Source organism: Mustela putorius, unplaced genomic scaffold (assembly GCF_011764305.1).
Source record: "Mustela putorius furo isolate JIRA1106 unplaced genomic scaffold, ASM1176430v1.1 tig00003909_pilon_pilon_pilon, whole genome shotgun sequence".
NCBI lineage: Eukaryota > Metazoa > Chordata > Mammalia > Carnivora > Mustelidae > Mustela > Mustela putorius.
This window is the reverse complement of record NW_025422057.1, coordinates 11,596,945-11,613,645: the sequence shown is the minus strand read 5'-3', so window position 1 is coordinate 11,613,645 and position 16,701 is coordinate 11,596,945. Positions and strand designations below refer to the sequence as shown.

Genomic DNA, 16,701 nt, shown 5'->3' with positions numbered 1-16,701 from the left:
TGGTGGTGGCAGGGTTGGTGGTCATGGTGATGGCATTTTTAGTGGTGGTCACGGTAGTAGGGAAGATGGTGGTGGCGATGGTGGTGATGTTGATGGTAGTGATGGTGGTGGTGGGGATGGGGCTGGTGTTGATGGTGACGATGGTGGTTGTGGGGATGGCAGGGGCGGTGATGGTGGTGACGGTGATAATGGTGGTGGGGTGGTGGTGGTCGTGGTAGTGCTGGTGGGGCGGATGGTAGTGGTGGTGATGATGCTAGGGGGATGGCAGTGGGACGGTTGGTGCGGATGGTGGTGATGGTGACGTTGATGGCAGCAATGATGGTGATGGAGATGGTAGTGGGGCTGGTGTTCTGGCGGGTTGTCATGCTCGTGAGGACAATGGCTGCACTTAGTCAGCCCCTACTGTATGCTAAGAGCTTTGTACACTTGGCTCTAATTCTGAAGCCAGCAAGACAAATTGGGTAGCAGCAGCAGCCTTGACTTAGCAAGACCACACGGCGGGTGTGTCACGTGGCTCAGATAACGGTGAAGGGGTTACGCCTGGAGATGGCAGTGAAGAGGCCTCGAGGCAGTGGGCAGGAGAGCCCCAGGGAAGTAGCCCAGCTGTCACTCAAGGGCAGCAGCCTTTGGTCAAGGCCGCCCAGCCTTAGCTTAGCGCCGCCGTCAGCAGCAAGCCTTCGTAGGAGGGACGATCTCCCAGCCTCTCTGCCCGGCAGCCTCCTTGCTCTCAGGCTTAGCATGCTGGAGAGAGGCCATGTCTCCCTGTCCCCATGGTGACCACTTACCAGGCCTGGTGTTGGTTTGGGTTTTCCTAATTTGAGGTTGCGGGATCCTTCTGGTTGTGGCTGAAGTTCTTCTGCTCTGGAAACCCAACTGTGGTGAGGCCATGAGGGGGGCCCAGAGGTGCTGGGACCTGCCCACAGGCCACAGGCCCCACAGGCCCGGTGCGGGCCCCCAGGCTTCATACCACTTCAACACCGCATTTCCTTGTGAGAGCACAGTGGAGGTTTCAGGTTCTCCCGGCAGCGGCCCTGAAACATCCTGGGGTCGGGATAACGGTGAGTCTTTGCCTCCCCTTGTCCTCCAGGCCCGGGGTGTGCTAATGCTGCACTCCCGTGTGCCCACCACCTTGGTTTTTGCCTGGCTTCGTGGTGGGGGCTCTCCTTGAACAAAGGGAGCCTCCAACGAAGCAGCTGAGTTCAGCGCCCAGGCAGGTTAACGGCGCCTGGAACGGCCCGCGGGCCCTCCCCATCTCCTCTGCCGCCCTGTTGTACGGACTTGGGCAGGTCGCTCGCTGGCCTGGCTGCACCTGCCCCAGACGGGCAACTTTTCGAACAGAGCCTGGGCTTCAGCTGCATTCTGGGCCTATCTCTTAGGTCTCCAACATGGTTAGAAGGGCCAGTGTCTACCTGGGGGTGAGGTTGGTGGTTGTGTCAGGCTGTGGGAAGTGGGAGGCCTGGGGTGGGGAGAGACTCAGCTTCCCTCGCTGGCCCACCCTGGGGGTCCCGTGCCAGTAGGACGGCACTGAACACACTTGAAGACTAAGCTACGTCATGCTTCCTGGTCCAAGGTACCTCGGGCTCGGCCCAGCATGAGCGGCACAGCCCCCAGGTCAGGACATCCTGGGCCCTGGGTGCCTTTGGTGGCCCCTCCCGTGCTGTTTCTATCAACACGTTTCCAGCGGCGAGTAGTTATGGGGGCGTCTCCTCCTGGCCCCACCACACCCTGACTGCCCAGTGTGAGCCCTGTGGGCCAGTGTGGTCAGGGAGAAACTGAGGGCAGGAGTCGTTTTGATCCAGAGGCATCTAGAAACTTCACAGAGGGGGGTACCCCGAGGCAGAGACTGCGCTGGTCTCTGGGGAGATGGGGAGGGCCTTGGACCCAACGGGGTCCTGTAATTGGACTCGTGCCTTGTTCGGGGCTGGATGAGGGGAGACTTTGAGCCAGGGAGATGGTGCACACCTACCTCATCAGCTTGGGCGCCCTGTGGGCGGTGGCAGAGTTGGCAGAGCCTGGGGGGATGGGACAGAAGTGTCAGTGGTGTGGAGGGCAAGGGGTGGGGGAGGCAGGCACAGAGGTAACCCACCTCATCAGAAAAACTGGCTGCCTCCGCTTTGCCTGTGACCTCTGAGAACACTGCCAGCCTCCCCGCGGTGGTATTTTCTGGAAAGCTCGCCTGCTGGCAGCGCTTTGGAAACCAACTCCTGAAAGCTCACCTGGGTGGAAGGGAGTTGAACAGATTCTTTAGCCCCACAGACGTCACAGGCAAAATTGTAACACCACCTTCCACTCGACCGGCCAGGGGCGGTGAGTCACCAGGCTCTTGTGGCTCGGAACACAGAGAGACGTCCTACCCACGTACAGTCTCCAGGATACTCGAGAACTTCCCAGACCTTGATCAAGGTTAAGAGAGAGGCTCCTCCGGTTTTCATGCTCCCCTCGCCCCACGAGTGTCAGAAAGACCTGCTTTACAACAGCATTTGGATTTCTAACAAGGTCGGGCCCTAGCATTACCGTAAGGCGGACCTTTCTGAGCCTCGCGGCCCCCAGCAATCCACAGGCCGTTCCGTGGAGGGTGGGCCTAAGGCAGCAGGAGGAAGGGGTCCTGTGGGAATCCTGGGGCTGCTGTAGTCTATGCCCCTTCCCCCCACCTCTTGTGCCTTTGACCAGCAGGCAACACCCCAAACTATTCTAGAAGTGCTAGTAGTTGTTTCTGTGGTCTTGCTCGTGCTGCCTCTGGTGCTGTCTGGCCCTGCCCTGGGGGCTCCTGCTCCGAGGGAGCTCGAGGCCTGCGAGGCTGGGTGCTTGCTTGCTGTATCACCCCAGGCCTCCCCTCTGCAAAGGCCACAACTGAGTGGATTGTGCAGAATCTGGGCTGGCCCGTGACTTGCGGCCTGGAGAGAAGAGATGAGTTGGCCAATCAGATTTGCTCCATGGGCCTTTACAATCAGGGCTCTGGCAGGCAGGTGGTGAGCTGGGCCAGACAGTCCTGAGGACTTGGGGATCCTTGACAGCTGTGATGCATTTCTTTCTTTCTTTCCTTCTTTCTTCCTTTTTTAAAGATTTTATTCATTTATTTGATAGAGATCACAAGTAGGCAGAGAGGCAGGCAGAGAGAGAGGGGGAAGCAGGCTCCCCGCTGAGCAGAGAGCCTTATGCGGGGCTCCATCCCAGGACTCTGAGATCACGACCTGAGCTGAAGGCAGAGGCTTTAACCCACTGTGCCGCCCAGGCGCCCCTGTGATGCATTTCTGATACTAACTATCCTGGAATGAACACGGACCCCACAGATGAGGGGTGCAGTCCCACAGTCTGCCTTCCCTTCAGACTCCTGCTGCAAGTTTGGTGGGTGGGGTGGGGGTCCCAGGTCGCATGTACTTTAGACAAACTGGCTACAAATTCAGGAATTCACCCACTCAGGTCTGATCATTCACTAGAATGACTCACAGAACTCAGAGCACTTTCCTTGCAATTTTATCAGCGCAGAAGGACACAAAGCCAAACCAGCAAAACAGAGAGATGCCTAGGGCGTGTGAGGGATGTGTTACCCTCCTGGCAGCAGCAGCAAATTGCCCAAGCCTGGTGCCCACAGTTTTTATTGGGGTTTCAGGACTTAGGCGTGAGTGACTGGATCGTTGGCCATGTGCATGAGCTCAGTCTTCAGCCACCCCATGGCTCCTCAAAGGTCAGGATGCCATCACCAGGTTCAGACCCTGCCCAATCATAGGGGTGGCATTCTGGCATGGCCAGCCCCATCTTGGGCCATCTCATTAGCATAAACTCGGGTACATTTTGGGGAACCCACCATGAGTAAAATCAACACTCTATCACTTGGAAAATTCCAAGGACATAAAGGACTTGGCGGTCACCTCCCAGGAACCAAGGACAAAGGCCAGTCAAATTTCCTCATGGTATACCCATGGCCAACTGGGCCTGAGTGAGCCCGGTATGGTCTGGAGAGGGGGCACGTGGCGGCGTGAGGGGCAGACACCCCAGCCCCAGCTTCTCTGTGGTCCATGGCCTTCTGACTCCCACAAGTCCAGCTGCTCTTAGCAGCCTTTGCTTGGATTCTTAGAGACCTCTGTGATCCTGACAGCGGTCCCCTTCCTTGCAGGTCAACTCAAGTGAGTCTCTCTTCCTGCTGCCCATGGCTAGAACTGTACCACCGATACCGTTTTTGTTTTGAGCCGACAAGTCTATCCTAGAGGAACACACTCTGTGAGAAAATGTCCTCCGTCCTCAGGGCCCACACAGCGTCTCAGGTCCTCTGTGGAGACCCTGGTAGGCCCATCTCATAGATGGTTCTTTCCTCTCCGGGATCTGTTGAACCATCAAGGTCCAGGGGCCATCAGAACGCAGAGACGCCCAGTAGAGGGAGTGTGCACTCCTGATAGAGGAGTGGTTTGAGGGAGCTCCTGCCTAGCCTGCTAGGGAGCCAGGCCAGGGCCTAAGGGCACAGAGCGGGGTTCCCTGAGGCCCGCTTACCAATATGGACCCTTAGAGGCCAGCACTGAGCATGTTGGAAATAGGAGGGCTTTTATACCGTTTGCTCCTCGCCCTGGCTGGTGGCCCATAGCTGATGCTGTCAAGTGTCTGTGGGAGAAGAAACTCAACTCAAGTTAGGCAGGAGCTTGTCAGTCAGATCCCAGGATCACTGCATTGGGGGTGGCTGGAGGGACCAGTCTGTCCCAATCCCACTGTTTCTTCTAATCCTTTTTAGAAGTCGGCAGGGCAGAAATCTCGGATCAGAGAGAGACATTCCCAGAGCGAGAGGAGTCCCATCTTCTGTTTCCTGGGTGATGTTCAGGAACTTTCTCTTACTTTAGGGCAGTGGTTCTCAGGCTTGAGTGAGCATCAGAATCACCTGGAAGGCTCGTTAATACACAGGTGGCTGGGGGCCACTCTCAGAGTTTCGGAGTCAACAGGTCCACAGTGAGGCCTGAGAATCTGCATTTCTAACAAGTTACCCAGTGACGCTGATGCTGCTGATCCGAGGACCACTGTGACCCTCTGATCCAGGGCTGTGAAGGAAGGTTTTCTTAACAAATGCAGGGAGGCTTCCTCCGCTTCTCCCAAGGACCCTTCCTCTGATCAGTGGCTCATTTGCCAGGAGGGAAGAAAGAACTTTAGACTAAGAGTCCAACCCCAGGGCTCTGGCTCAGGTTGTGATGTGCTGCTTGAGTCATTTGTGGCAAGGTTCTTGCCCCTCTGAGACTATGTTCTCATCAACAAAATGGGTTCAGGGACAGGACCTGCCTTCTGGACTTGATGTGAGAATTAACTGTGATGTTGTCCTCACCGATTGTTCCCGGACCCTCAGAATATAGGAAGGGTTGTGTTTCTGTAATTTCCAGATCAAATATATCATACCATAAGGTTAGTGAGAGTCCCAGGGTCAATTGCTTGGCAAAGGTCGGTCCCGCTTCCTTCTGAGGATGGAAAGAGAAGGCCCAGGGCTCAAGGGAGTCCAGCCAACAAGAGCACAGGCTGTCAGGGTGCCGGCTGTTGCTGGTATGGTCAGTGTCCTTTGAAGGAGGGGCCTCTGCGGGCAGCTCCACTCCTCCCGGCCAGTCTGGCCACAGTCCCTGGGGGTGCTGGGGGCTTCTCCATGCTCAGAGCCCCTTATCACTGGGATGCAGCTGCCACGGAGCCTGCACCCTCGAAGAGCTCAGCCCTCCCCCCACCAGCACTGTCTCCCACATAGGCGTGGGTCCGCCTCGCTCTGCTCTCTCTGTCCTCAGAGCACGAACCCCCTCCCTCGAGCCCAGTACAAGCAACAAGAATAACCGTAAGCCAGTTCCTCCCCCACAGTGACAGCTTTCTCATGGCAGCTTTTTCAGAGCGATCATTTTATTCCTCCCTGGGGGCATGCACGGGAGCAAAAGGAATGCCAGTGTACAAAAGCGCTTGGCCCATGCAGAAGAAATGGTAGCTACCTCTTACTTTGCCTTTTGTCCCCACACTCTAGTCCCTGCTAGGACTTGCCCTCCTGCCAGAGGAGCCCCCAGTCCTCTCTGTTGGCTACTCTGCCTCCTGCCCTGCCACCCCTGTATCACACTTGCCTTAGTCCTCCTGGGGTACACCTGTAAGAGGCCATTGCCGGTGGCCCAGGGTGGGAGAAACAGAAACGTTTGCTAAACAATTTCCTTCTTGGAAACTGCCCTCTCCTTCTTATGGGGCCAGCCGGGGCTGAGGCCCCAAGTCAGGGAGCACTCGTATCTCCCAGTTGTCCCCCTTTCTGTGGGTTTCGCCTTGGACTCATTCCCATTCCAGGAGCAAGGCTTGCCACCTGATCCCATGGTGACCTTCCTCAGAGTGGTGAGCCGGCAGAGTTTAGCCCGTGTCCCTGGCATCTCGGCCTCGTCCCTCCTTGAGCAGGACAGACCCCTTCTTGTCTAGCCCCCCGGCCTGTGTGGCTGCCATCCCCTCCCTGGTTGGAGCTGCCGCTCCTCCGTGCGTCCCCCCAGCCCCTACCAGGCACACTCGGAGCAGCAGACTTGCTCATCTCTGCTCTTTGAAGCCTGGACTGAGCTGGATGTCCCTGAGGGCAGGGATCATGTCACCGACTCGTTTCCGGCCCATGAAAAGATAAACTATGAGCAGCAGTGGGTCAGATGGTGAAGCAAATAAAACCCAAAGCTGCTCAAGATGAGAAACGGCTGGGAGTCAGTGCAGGGGCGGGCCCCCGTTCATCCGCATTAATTCCTCTCCCTGAGCCTCCGGCTTCTCATCTGTGAAATGGGTTAATGCCACTTTAATGAGCACCAAACAGGTAGCGCCCAGTTTGGGGCTAACCTCCCACGGTTGGGCTGGGCCGGGGCGGAGGTTGTCAGTGGTTCCGGCAAACGTTCGTTTACCCAGTCAGTCATCCTGACTTAATGAAAGCTTGTGATGAACTGGACATTGTGTGGGCTGCCCCCGCCCCCCCGCCGGGAGGGACCCAGAGAAGGTCTGGCTGGAGCAGGGAGCAGGCCGGGGGGGCTTGACAAGGGAGCTCTGCCCCTCCAGGGCAGCCCCAAAAGAGGCATTAAGTGGGGACTTGAGGAAGCAGCAGGGCTCCTGCAGGCGGAGGGTCAGGGATTTCTTCCGTGGGGTCATGGGGTGGGGGAGGGGAGAGGATGATGCATACGGAGGTCAGAGGGACGACACTTGCATCCGCTTGGAGAATGCTGCTCCAGCATCTGCAGTGGGCCAAGGAGAGAGCAACAGAGAGCACAGAAAGCCAGGTCCCTGCAGCCATGTCGAGCAGGGAGACTGAGGCTGGACACGTAAAGCACTAGATCGGAAGCCGTCAGGTGCTGATGAGAGCTGGGGCTCGTGCTGGGAATCTGCTAGTGACTTCACATGTAGAGGTTGGACACGTCTGTAAAAATGGGCTGACTGTGTTGGGAGAATGGATAAGTGAATCTGTCAGGTAACAAGCGTGTGCGTGCAAGAGAGAGACAGACTGCTCATCTGCCCAGGGCCTCCCCGGTGCTGTTTGGTGGCAGTGGAGAAGGCAGAGAAGGGGGCCCCCTTCAGCTGCTCAGGTCGGAGAAGGCCCTCTGGGGTGGCCTTCATACAGGACATGGGACAGTCTTAAAGCTGGATGCTGGTGTTAGACTTGAAGCATGGGGGAGAAACACTCTCACTGGGTAGGCAGAAGATGCTCCTGCCAGAGGGCGCCGTCAGTGCAAAGGCCCTGAGAGCAATGGCAGGGAGGGAAATAAAGCTTGAGGGGATGGTGACCGCATGGCGGAGGGCTTTGAACCTGACCAGTGAGCATGGGTGGTGGAGGGGCAGACCTGGGAACTAGCCGTCCCAGTGGCTGGGGCCTCCCTGAGTGGTGGAGAGGTGCTGGCTGTAGCCCCCTTCCCAAGTGGGGGGTGGGGTGGGGCTGGGGCAGTTGGGGCTACAGGGCGGGGACACGCGAGGAACTTCTGCAGCAGGATGGTGGCCCTTGCTCCCTCAGACAATGACATCCTGTTAAAACTACTAACCCAGCAGCAGACTCCAGAGGCCGGTATCTGTCTGGAGGTGGTGACCTCTTGGAGGAGGTCATGGTGAAGACAGGGTACCTTGCTCCAACCTGTCCGAGTTATGGAGGGGCAGGGTTTATGTCATGTTCCTTTTCAAGGAACTGGAGGCCAGGTGAGTGGGGAGGCCATTCAGGATCCCTGTGGTCATTTAGGGGGTCACCCTGCTGGGAGCGTCCCTGTGTTAGTTTCCTATCGCTGCTGGAACACGTACCGCGAGCCCCGTGGATTAAAGGAACACACATCACTGAGTTACAGAAGTCTGCCGTGGGTTGCAATGGGTAAAACTAGGGTGTTGGCAGGGCTCTGTTCTTTCTGGAGGCTCTCAGGGAGAATCTCTTTTCTTGCCTTTTCTGGTTTCCAGAGGCTGCCGTCTTTCTCGCAGCTCCTTCCACCTTCAAAGCCAGCGGTGGCTGTCTGGTCTTTCTCACCCAGCCTCGCTCTAAACTGACTCTTCTACTCCTTCCCCACGTAAGGATGCTAATGGTTATGCTGGCTGACAGAGACCATCTGGGATAATGTTTCGCCGTTATCCCTACTTCCATCTGCAAGAGTCATTCCCCTTTGTCATGTGTCCTAACATATCCACAAGCTCCAGGGAGTAGGACGGGGACACTCTGGGAGCATTGTCCTGCCTACCACAGTTCCTGCCGTGTTCTGGGGGCTGAGGCGGTGAGGAAGAGGAGGCAAGAAGCCCCAGGAGGGCTGGGAAGTCTGCCTTCTCACCCTGGGGCAGCCCCGGCTGGCTGTGTGGGACCCTCTCCCTCTCTTCCTAACTCCAGCTGCAGTGACGCATCGCTCCAGTACGAACATCTCCCCCAAACCCTGCACATCTGAGTGGTCGAAATGCTTGTGAAATAGAGCAACGTTTCTCCTCCTCGGCACTTGTATTTCGAATTGGATCACTCTGTGCGGTGGGGGGCTGTCCCATGCATTGTGGAGTGTGTGACCACATCCCTGGGCCCACCCTTCTCATGGCCTGTGGCACCCCCAGCCTGGCTATGACAACCAAAAATATCTCTAGATGTTGCCAAATGGCCCCCAAAGGACAAATTGCCCTGGTTGAGAACCACTGACATAAAGCCTTTGATGTCTGTCTTCTTGCTAGATTGGAAGCCCCCGGAATGGTGACACCTCATGTCTCTTGCCTTCCGCTGTGTCCCCAGCACCTGCGGAGAGCTTGGCATTTCATAGATGCTCAGCATGTTTTGGTTGAGTGAATTCATGAGTCTGCATTAATTTCCCTAATGGGTAAATTAATCCATAAAAAGTTTGCACAAATTAGACCCCTGGTTTGTGTAGACTGGCCACTTGGGAATCACCTGGGGAGACTTTTCAAAAGTCACATCCCTGGGTTTTGATCCCAGAGAGTTGCGGGACAGCCTGGTGGTTTCATCTGTTCCACAGAAAGATGGAACTGCTGTGTGATCCAGCGAGTCCCCTCCTGGGCCTGGACCCACAAGAAGGGAAAGCAGGGACTCAGATATCCATAGCAGCATCCACCACGAAAATCAATTGGTGGGAAACCCAAGTGTCCATCAAGAGATGAATGGATAAACTACATGTGGTTCCCGCACACAGGGACTATTATTTGGGCTTAAAAATGGGATGAAATCGGATAGACGCTGCAACAAGAATGACCCTTGAGGACCTTATGAAAGTGCAGTGAGCCGGTCAGAAGACACACACTGCGATTTCACTTACTTTCCCTCCAGTAGCGAAATTCACGGAGACAGAAAGTAGAACGGTGGCTGCCGGGGGCTGGGAGAGATGAGGGAATTAGTGTTGAATAGGTGCAGAGTTCCAGTCTGGTGTGATGAAGAAGTTCTGGAGGTGGATGGTGGTGATGGTTGTACAAGATGAATATACTGATTGCCCCTGAACTGTGTGCCTAGTAACGGGTAATATGGTAGATTTCATGTTGTATATGTTTTAACACACACACACACACACACAAAGTGCTTTCTTCTAGCCAGATCTGGGAGCAAATAATGTGGGAATGGGAGGGGACAAGGACTTAGATGTGTGTGTGTGTGTGTGTGTGTGTGTGTGTAAGACTTCTTATTTATTTATTTATTTATTTTTAATTAATTAATTTTTTTAAGACTTTATTTATTTATTTGACAGAGAGAGATCACAAGTAGGCAGAGAGCTAGGCAGAGAGAGAAGGGGAAGCAGGCTCCCCGCTGAGCAGAGAGCCCAATGCGGGGCTCGATCCCAGACCCTGAGATCACGACCTGAGCCGAAGGCAGCGGCTTAACCCATTGAGCCACCCAGGCGCCCCTTATTTATTTATTTGACAGAGAGCACAAGCAGGCAGAGAGAGAGGGAGAAGCAGGCTCCCCTCTGAGCAAGGAGCCCAATATGGGGCTTGATCCCAGGACCCTAGGATCATGACCTGAGCCACAATCAGTCACCCGACCTACTGAGCCGGCCAGGCGCCCCGACTCAGATGTGTTCTGATGGCTGTTCTTGACCTCCCTGCCTGGTGGAGGCTGAGACAGCAGCATCTGACTTTGCCTGTGTCTCTAGAGGGCAGCCCTTTTCTGGAGGGTGCATATTTTAATCCCACTGGAGGCCAGGCAGGCTGGCTGCATGGAGGCCACAGTGCCTGTCCACAGGAGCAGCTCCTCCCCAGCTCCTGCTGATGCTTGCCACGCAGGATGCCTGGCTATGGAGAGAAGTCTGAAATCTGGATTTACATGGGAAGTTTCCTTGTGGTTTCAGACCTAGACAGCTGGTTCAGTGAACCGGCAAACAAGCTACGTGTGGGTCAAGCAGAACAAGTCTCCTGGCGTCTGGGGTGGTGTCTTCTCTTGGAGCCTGTGGGCTGGGGCCCCATCTAGAGAGATCCCCGTTCCTCCTCCTCTTACTCAACACTCCGTCACTTCTGTGGCCTGACAACAGTTTTTTTTAATCCCTGAGAATTTCCCTGGGTTTCAGTGAACCTCAAAGGAAGGTCTATACACAGGCCTAGGGTCTAGAGTCCACTCAAGTTGGGGTCTTGGCTCTGCCATTAATGAGCCTTTGAAGAAAGCCACTTGCTTCTTTCTTCCCCATGCCTCAGTTTCCTTTTCTGTCAAGGGGGAGTAGTCACAGTTCCGCTTTGTAGACTCAGAGGGCTCCAGGGAGTGCACGTGAGTGGCTTGGCTCAGGCCAGGGTTCGGGGAAGACCTCTGCTCTGCATGCCTGTGTGTTGGCCCTGGCTAGAGGAAAGAGCAAATATGGAACCGGACAGGCCATCAGCGGGCGAGTTGCTCAACTTTGGACATTTGTTTCTTCATCTGCGACGTTGGTCCGGTGATCTGTTCCTCAAAGAGTCATTCTGAGGATTAAATAAGATAATGTTCTAATGGACCTGGCCATAGCAAGTGCCCAGCGTACCCTTGTTCTGCCCCTGGAGTCTGAGGCCTTTGCCTTCTGCCAATACTGGAGAGAAAGGAAGGCAGGATGAGCAAAGAGCAGAGAAAGGACTGCCTCCCCCAACCCCCATCAGCTCTTCTCTCTCCTACTTCCCCACCTCCCAGGGTGGGGGTTCTGGTCCTGGTCTCAGAAGCTAACCAGACTCGCTGATGGGGACCCCGCCTGAGCTCCAGAGGGCGGCAGGGTTGAGAGTGAGGACCCACGGAGACCAGCTTCCTGCCAGGCCCCGGGCGCGCACTGGGCCAGCGTGGGTACAAACTAAGCTCTTCCTGCATCCCTCAGTTTGCTGGCTGGAGAGAGGGGCCCAGGCCTGCTCTGGGAGGGTTAGAGACCAGAGGCACTGCACACCCACCCAGAGCGGGGATCAGGCCCATGGTGCCCAGGCTCTGCCCCAGATCCTGCATCTCTAAGTAGGGTCCCAACCCCACAGGGGTTGAGGTGTTGACTGCGTGAAGGAAGGTAAAAGGCCCTTAATATCCCAAGATACTGAGGGGCCTAAAGGGCTACATGTCCTTTAGCAAGATGGTATCTAAGGCCGCTCTGGGGGTGGGGGTGGGTGATGGCATCTCCGTCCCTTGAGATCCCAGCTATGCAACACAGAGGGGCCTGTGGGTCTGAGGTCCAAGCGCTCGGTGGGCTCCGGGACATGGGCCAGAATGGACATTTCCCCTCGCTGTTTTGACGTCTGTCCATGGTCCATGGCTAAGGAGGAGCGTTGGTGACAGCAGTGTCCCGTGTGTGGACCTCATTCAGCTTTGCGTGTTCACCGCATGGCCACTGTGTGTGCAGGACTTCCAAACGTGTGTGCCTTCATCGCATGTGTGTTCATCATATATGCGTGGACATTACACATGCGTGTCCCTAGCATGCGTGTGCCCATCACACGTGCACACCGAGGAGGACGTGAGGCAGGATGGGGCCCTTCCTGAGTCCTTCCAGCCTTGAGAAGGCATCCTCCATGACCCTGGGGTTTGTGGGGAGAGAGAAGAAGGGCATACAGGAGACGACTGGAAATTGAAGTCCCTGCTCCTGACATCCGGCCTCCAGTTGGGGAAGGGGACTCTCCACGGGAAACGGGGGGACAAAATGAGGCAATGAGGGGCTGCAGTCTACTTACTTATATATCCATTCTGCGAGGACTTCCCGAGCCCAAAGGCAATTTTAAGTCCAGCCGGTCTGGCCCCTGCCGTGGGCAGGTTGGAGTCTGGTCTGGGGCCAGAGGCTGGGCACCCAGTGGGTCTGAATGGCAGTGGGAGATGATGACGAAGAACAGGGCACCCGGTGTGGGCTCAGGCCTGGATGACTCGAGGGGCTTGTCTGCTCCTGCTGGTTGAGGGGCCCAGGCCCGATCGTGTGGGGAGAACAGAGGCTTGATGCTGGCCCGGAAGGAATGCGTGTGCCTGCTGGGGCTTGGGCTGTGTCACTGACTTGACCTTGAGCTCCCTGGCTGTCTCCCAGCCCCCGAAGCTGGTAGACAGACGCGCTGGGGATGGGAAACAGGCTCTGGAGCCTTGGACAAGACCAACATCAGCCCAACATCTTTTCCCCCATTTCTGCAGGGGGTGGAGGAAAGCGCAAGGGGAAAAGCAAGAAGTGGAAGGAGATCCTGAAGTTTCCTCACATTAGCCAGTGCGAAGACCTCCGAAGGACCATAGGTAAGCTGTCCTCCTGGGGTGGGGGGTGCGGGAAGGGGCTGGGAGGGGAGCAAGAAGCCCGTTGGCCAACAAACTGTTTATACGGTGAGTCAGATGCCAGCCCGTTGATGCAGCAAAGTATTCCACATAGGAGCTGCAGGCTGACGTCCTTGCTGATGGACGGAAAGATGAACTAACGGGGTGCCTGGGTGGCTCAGCTGGCTAAGCGTCCGACTCTGGGTGCCGGCTCGGGTCGTGACCTCAGGGTTGGGGGATTGAGCCCCGAGCTCTAGTCATGGAACCTGCTTAGGATTCTTTCTCTCCCCCTCCCTTTTCCCTTCCCCCCAAGACCCCCCTTTAAAGAAAAAAAGAAAAGGAAAGTAACGGTCATTGAATATTTGGTATGTGCTGGGCAGGATGATCTCCCAGTTACCCTTGGAGGCAAGTACTGGTTTTTTCACTCCATCTTTCAGATGGGGAAACTGAGGATCTGTAAGTGGCCTGAAGTTGCACAGCTCGTGGCGGGGTGGTGGAGGTGGGCCAGGCCTGGCACTGAGCGCCCTCACAGCCTCCTATCCTGCCTTCACCAAGCAGGCTTTGGGAGCTGAGGGTGGGGTGAATATCTGGGTTCCCTTTCCTCTTGCTGGGCATGCTGGTGCTCACGGAGGGGCCCCCCTTTCAGTGGGACAGCCCAGTCCTCTTTATTGGGCACCCACACAACGGGGGGGCCTTGTTTCTCATGGGCCTCACCAAATGAGGGCACAGGGCTCCCAGGGAGGGGGTGGACATGATGGGGCTCCTCCACACCAGAGGGAGTCCTGGCCCTTCTCCCCGTATGCTGTGTATGCGCCCCTTGCCGTATGAAGGCTTCTTATCTGCTCCTGACCATTGGAGGTCATGGACATGTTAACTGCTTCTTATTATATGGACATGCATTGAGGACTGGACATAGGGTGGCCTTCTCCAGAACTCTGTGGGCTTAGCTGCTCTTGGGACTTCTTGCTGGGGATGTGGGTGGACTGCCCAGTGCCTGCCGTGAAATGTGAGACCACTCGTGATCGCTAGTTTTTCTGAATGGCTTTCCCAGGTGGCCTGTCCTCCTCCTGCAGTTTTCTAGGGGGCAGGACTGAATGGTGTCCCACACCTGCTCAGTCCTGGCCACTTGGCCCACCCTCCAGATTCTGCTGCTTTGCTATGACAGCAGGTGACAACTGTTTGCTCTGTGTGCCCCACATGCCGACCTTGGAGCTCCCTTAATTAGAGTTTATGAAATGAGGGGAAGCCACCTGTACCTTGTGAAGGCAGATGTGAGCAGGTAAAAAGACGGAGAAATGTCCTCAAGATCCACCTTTCACCTTAACACCTCAGATCAGGTCCCCCACCGTGTTCCGGGGGCAAGTGGAGCCGGCCTAAGGGATCAGGTCAATGCATTTAGACAGACTTGGGTTCAGATCCCACCTGACGAGTCACTTAATCTTACTGACCCTCCATTTCCTCAGGTGAAAGAAGTGATCATGAACCCAGTCCAGTGAGATCATGTGTAAATGGGGCTTCACTGGAAATTTCCCCAGGAGCCCAGGGCACCCTTCCCTTAGCACTAAAGCTTTCCTTCTGGAATGCCCAACAGCCACCACTCTGCTGGGCCCTTCCCATGCTGGGGGTGTCGTGGTCACTCTTGTTGTTGGGGATCCCTGGGGCAGGGTAAGAGAGAGGAAGGGCACATCTCCTGGCCTGGGAGCATTTTACCAAGCTAAGCTCCAAGTGGCTTTCAGAGAGAAGAGAGGAAGAGCCCCTTTGGAGTCTGGCCATTATTTCCCTAGGGCCATTTTGTTCTTCATGGTAATTTAGACTTGGAGAGAAGAGGGTCTAGGGGTTGGGACTTCAGTTGCCATGTTTTCATACACCCTTGGGGAGACAAGCCCTCTCTTGTCTGGGGTGAGCAAGTTCACTGGAGACCAGGATGCCTGTTCTGGGTGCTGAGCCTGGTTTTCCTCGACGGGCCCAGGGAATGGCTCCCACTCACGCTTGCAGTCAAAGGATTGATGCAAGAGACCTCTCTGGGGTGCTGATTTGGAGGAGAGCGCTTGAAATAGGAGGAAAGACCCCCTCCCTGAAGTGGGGAGCTGTGCAGAGAAGTGGGGTAATTGTGTGAGACCCAGCTTACTTGAGAGGGGCCTCGCCCACAAAGCTCGTTCTTGGGAAGCCACTTGCTTCTCTGCCTTTGGGTCGACTGCCCACAGGCGGCCATCCCAGGAATGCCCTGGGAGCACATGGGCCCAAGGACCACTTCTCAGAGCGGTCAGACTTCGTCAGACTTAGCCTCCTGGCCAGGGTCTTTCAGAGCACACTGTCCTCTGCTGTGGGAGCACCCTGCCTCAGCTGTTGGTTGCTGTGTGCTTACCCCAAGTGTGAAAGGCTCTTCCAGAAGGATCTTTTCAATTCGCCACTGTATAGCTGGTGCCGGGAGGTGCAAAGCAGAGGTTGGGAGAGTGAGTGCGCAAAGAAGGAAGGGGTGTGCGGGGTGTGTGTAACACCGCATTTATACAATGTTTCCAATAAAAGGAAGAGTTTTGAAAGCCATGTAAGGGCTTTTCCATAACTGCCAGACAGGTTAAGGACATTGGAGTATTCTGCTATATTTGATTCATGTGTTCCTTAAAAATATAAAACATAGAGGTGCCCGGGTGGCTCAGTCAGTTAAGCGTCTGCCTTCAGCTCAGGTTATGGTCCCTCGGACCTGGGATGGAGCCCCAGTTTGGGGGAGTCTGCTTCTCCCTTTCCCTCTGTGTGCTCGCTTGCACTCTCTCTCTTTCAATTAAGTAAATCTTTAAAAATATATGTATAAAGCATAACAATATGAAAGGACAGGCAAAAGCTCTGGACATTATATTGTGAAACAAGTAGAGGAAACTGATGAAAAGTGGAGCGATGAAGGCAGACTGGCTGGGGACTGGGGACTGCGCGGGCTGACAGGCCAGCAAGGGGACTGGGGACCGCGCGGGCTGACAGGCCAGCAAGGGGACTGGGGACCGCGCGGGCTGACAGGCCAGCAAGCCCTTGGGCTCTCCTTACCCGCCTTCCACTTTGAAGGCTGGAGAAACTCCCAACCCAGAAATGCCAATGGGTACAAACGAACCCCCTCCCAAGAAAACCAAAACCCAGCCTGTTCTTTCTAACCGGAGACCTGGGAAGGGGGCATGGGGCTGAACAGGCAGCGGTGGGTGCCTCTGGGCCCTGGAGCAGTCACTGTTCTGCGCTGGTCCCCACCAGCGGCGCGGCTGCCTCGCTTTCCCGTTCAGCAGCTCGCTTAGCCCCGTTCCAAAGACCCGCGGGTTCCTCTCCACCCCACTCTCCACTCCACTCCTATTCTGATCCTTCGAGGTGAACCAGCCCTGCGCCTTCCAGCTCCCTCCTTCCAAAGCCAGACCCTCCACACCCCACACGGCATCCCTGTCCCCCGACGAGGCTCCCAGGCATTGGCCGAGAAGAGCCACAGATGTCCCTCAGCTCCCAGTGGGCCTGGCCCCGCTCTCACTTCCGGTCTGGGGCGTCTGGGAGCATAGGATTCAGCCCTCAGCTTGGCTCGGTCGGAGGACCCCACCCCACGGGCCCCATCCCCGCCTGTCCCC

General features: G+C 56.0%; 1 protein-coding gene across 1 annotated transcript in view; it reads left to right on the top strand.

The window, feature by feature from the left end:
- The window catches only part of GRK5 (G protein-coupled receptor kinase 5), a 209,264-nt gene that overhangs the window by 86,349 nt on the left and 106,214 nt on the right, over positions 1–16,701 (top strand). The window contains exon 2 of the mRNA XM_004751835.3: positions 12,998–13,093. Coding sequence (XP_004751892.1) covers positions 12,998–13,093 — 96 coding nt within the window. The remainder of the gene's footprint in view (positions 1–12,997; positions 13,094–16,701) is intronic.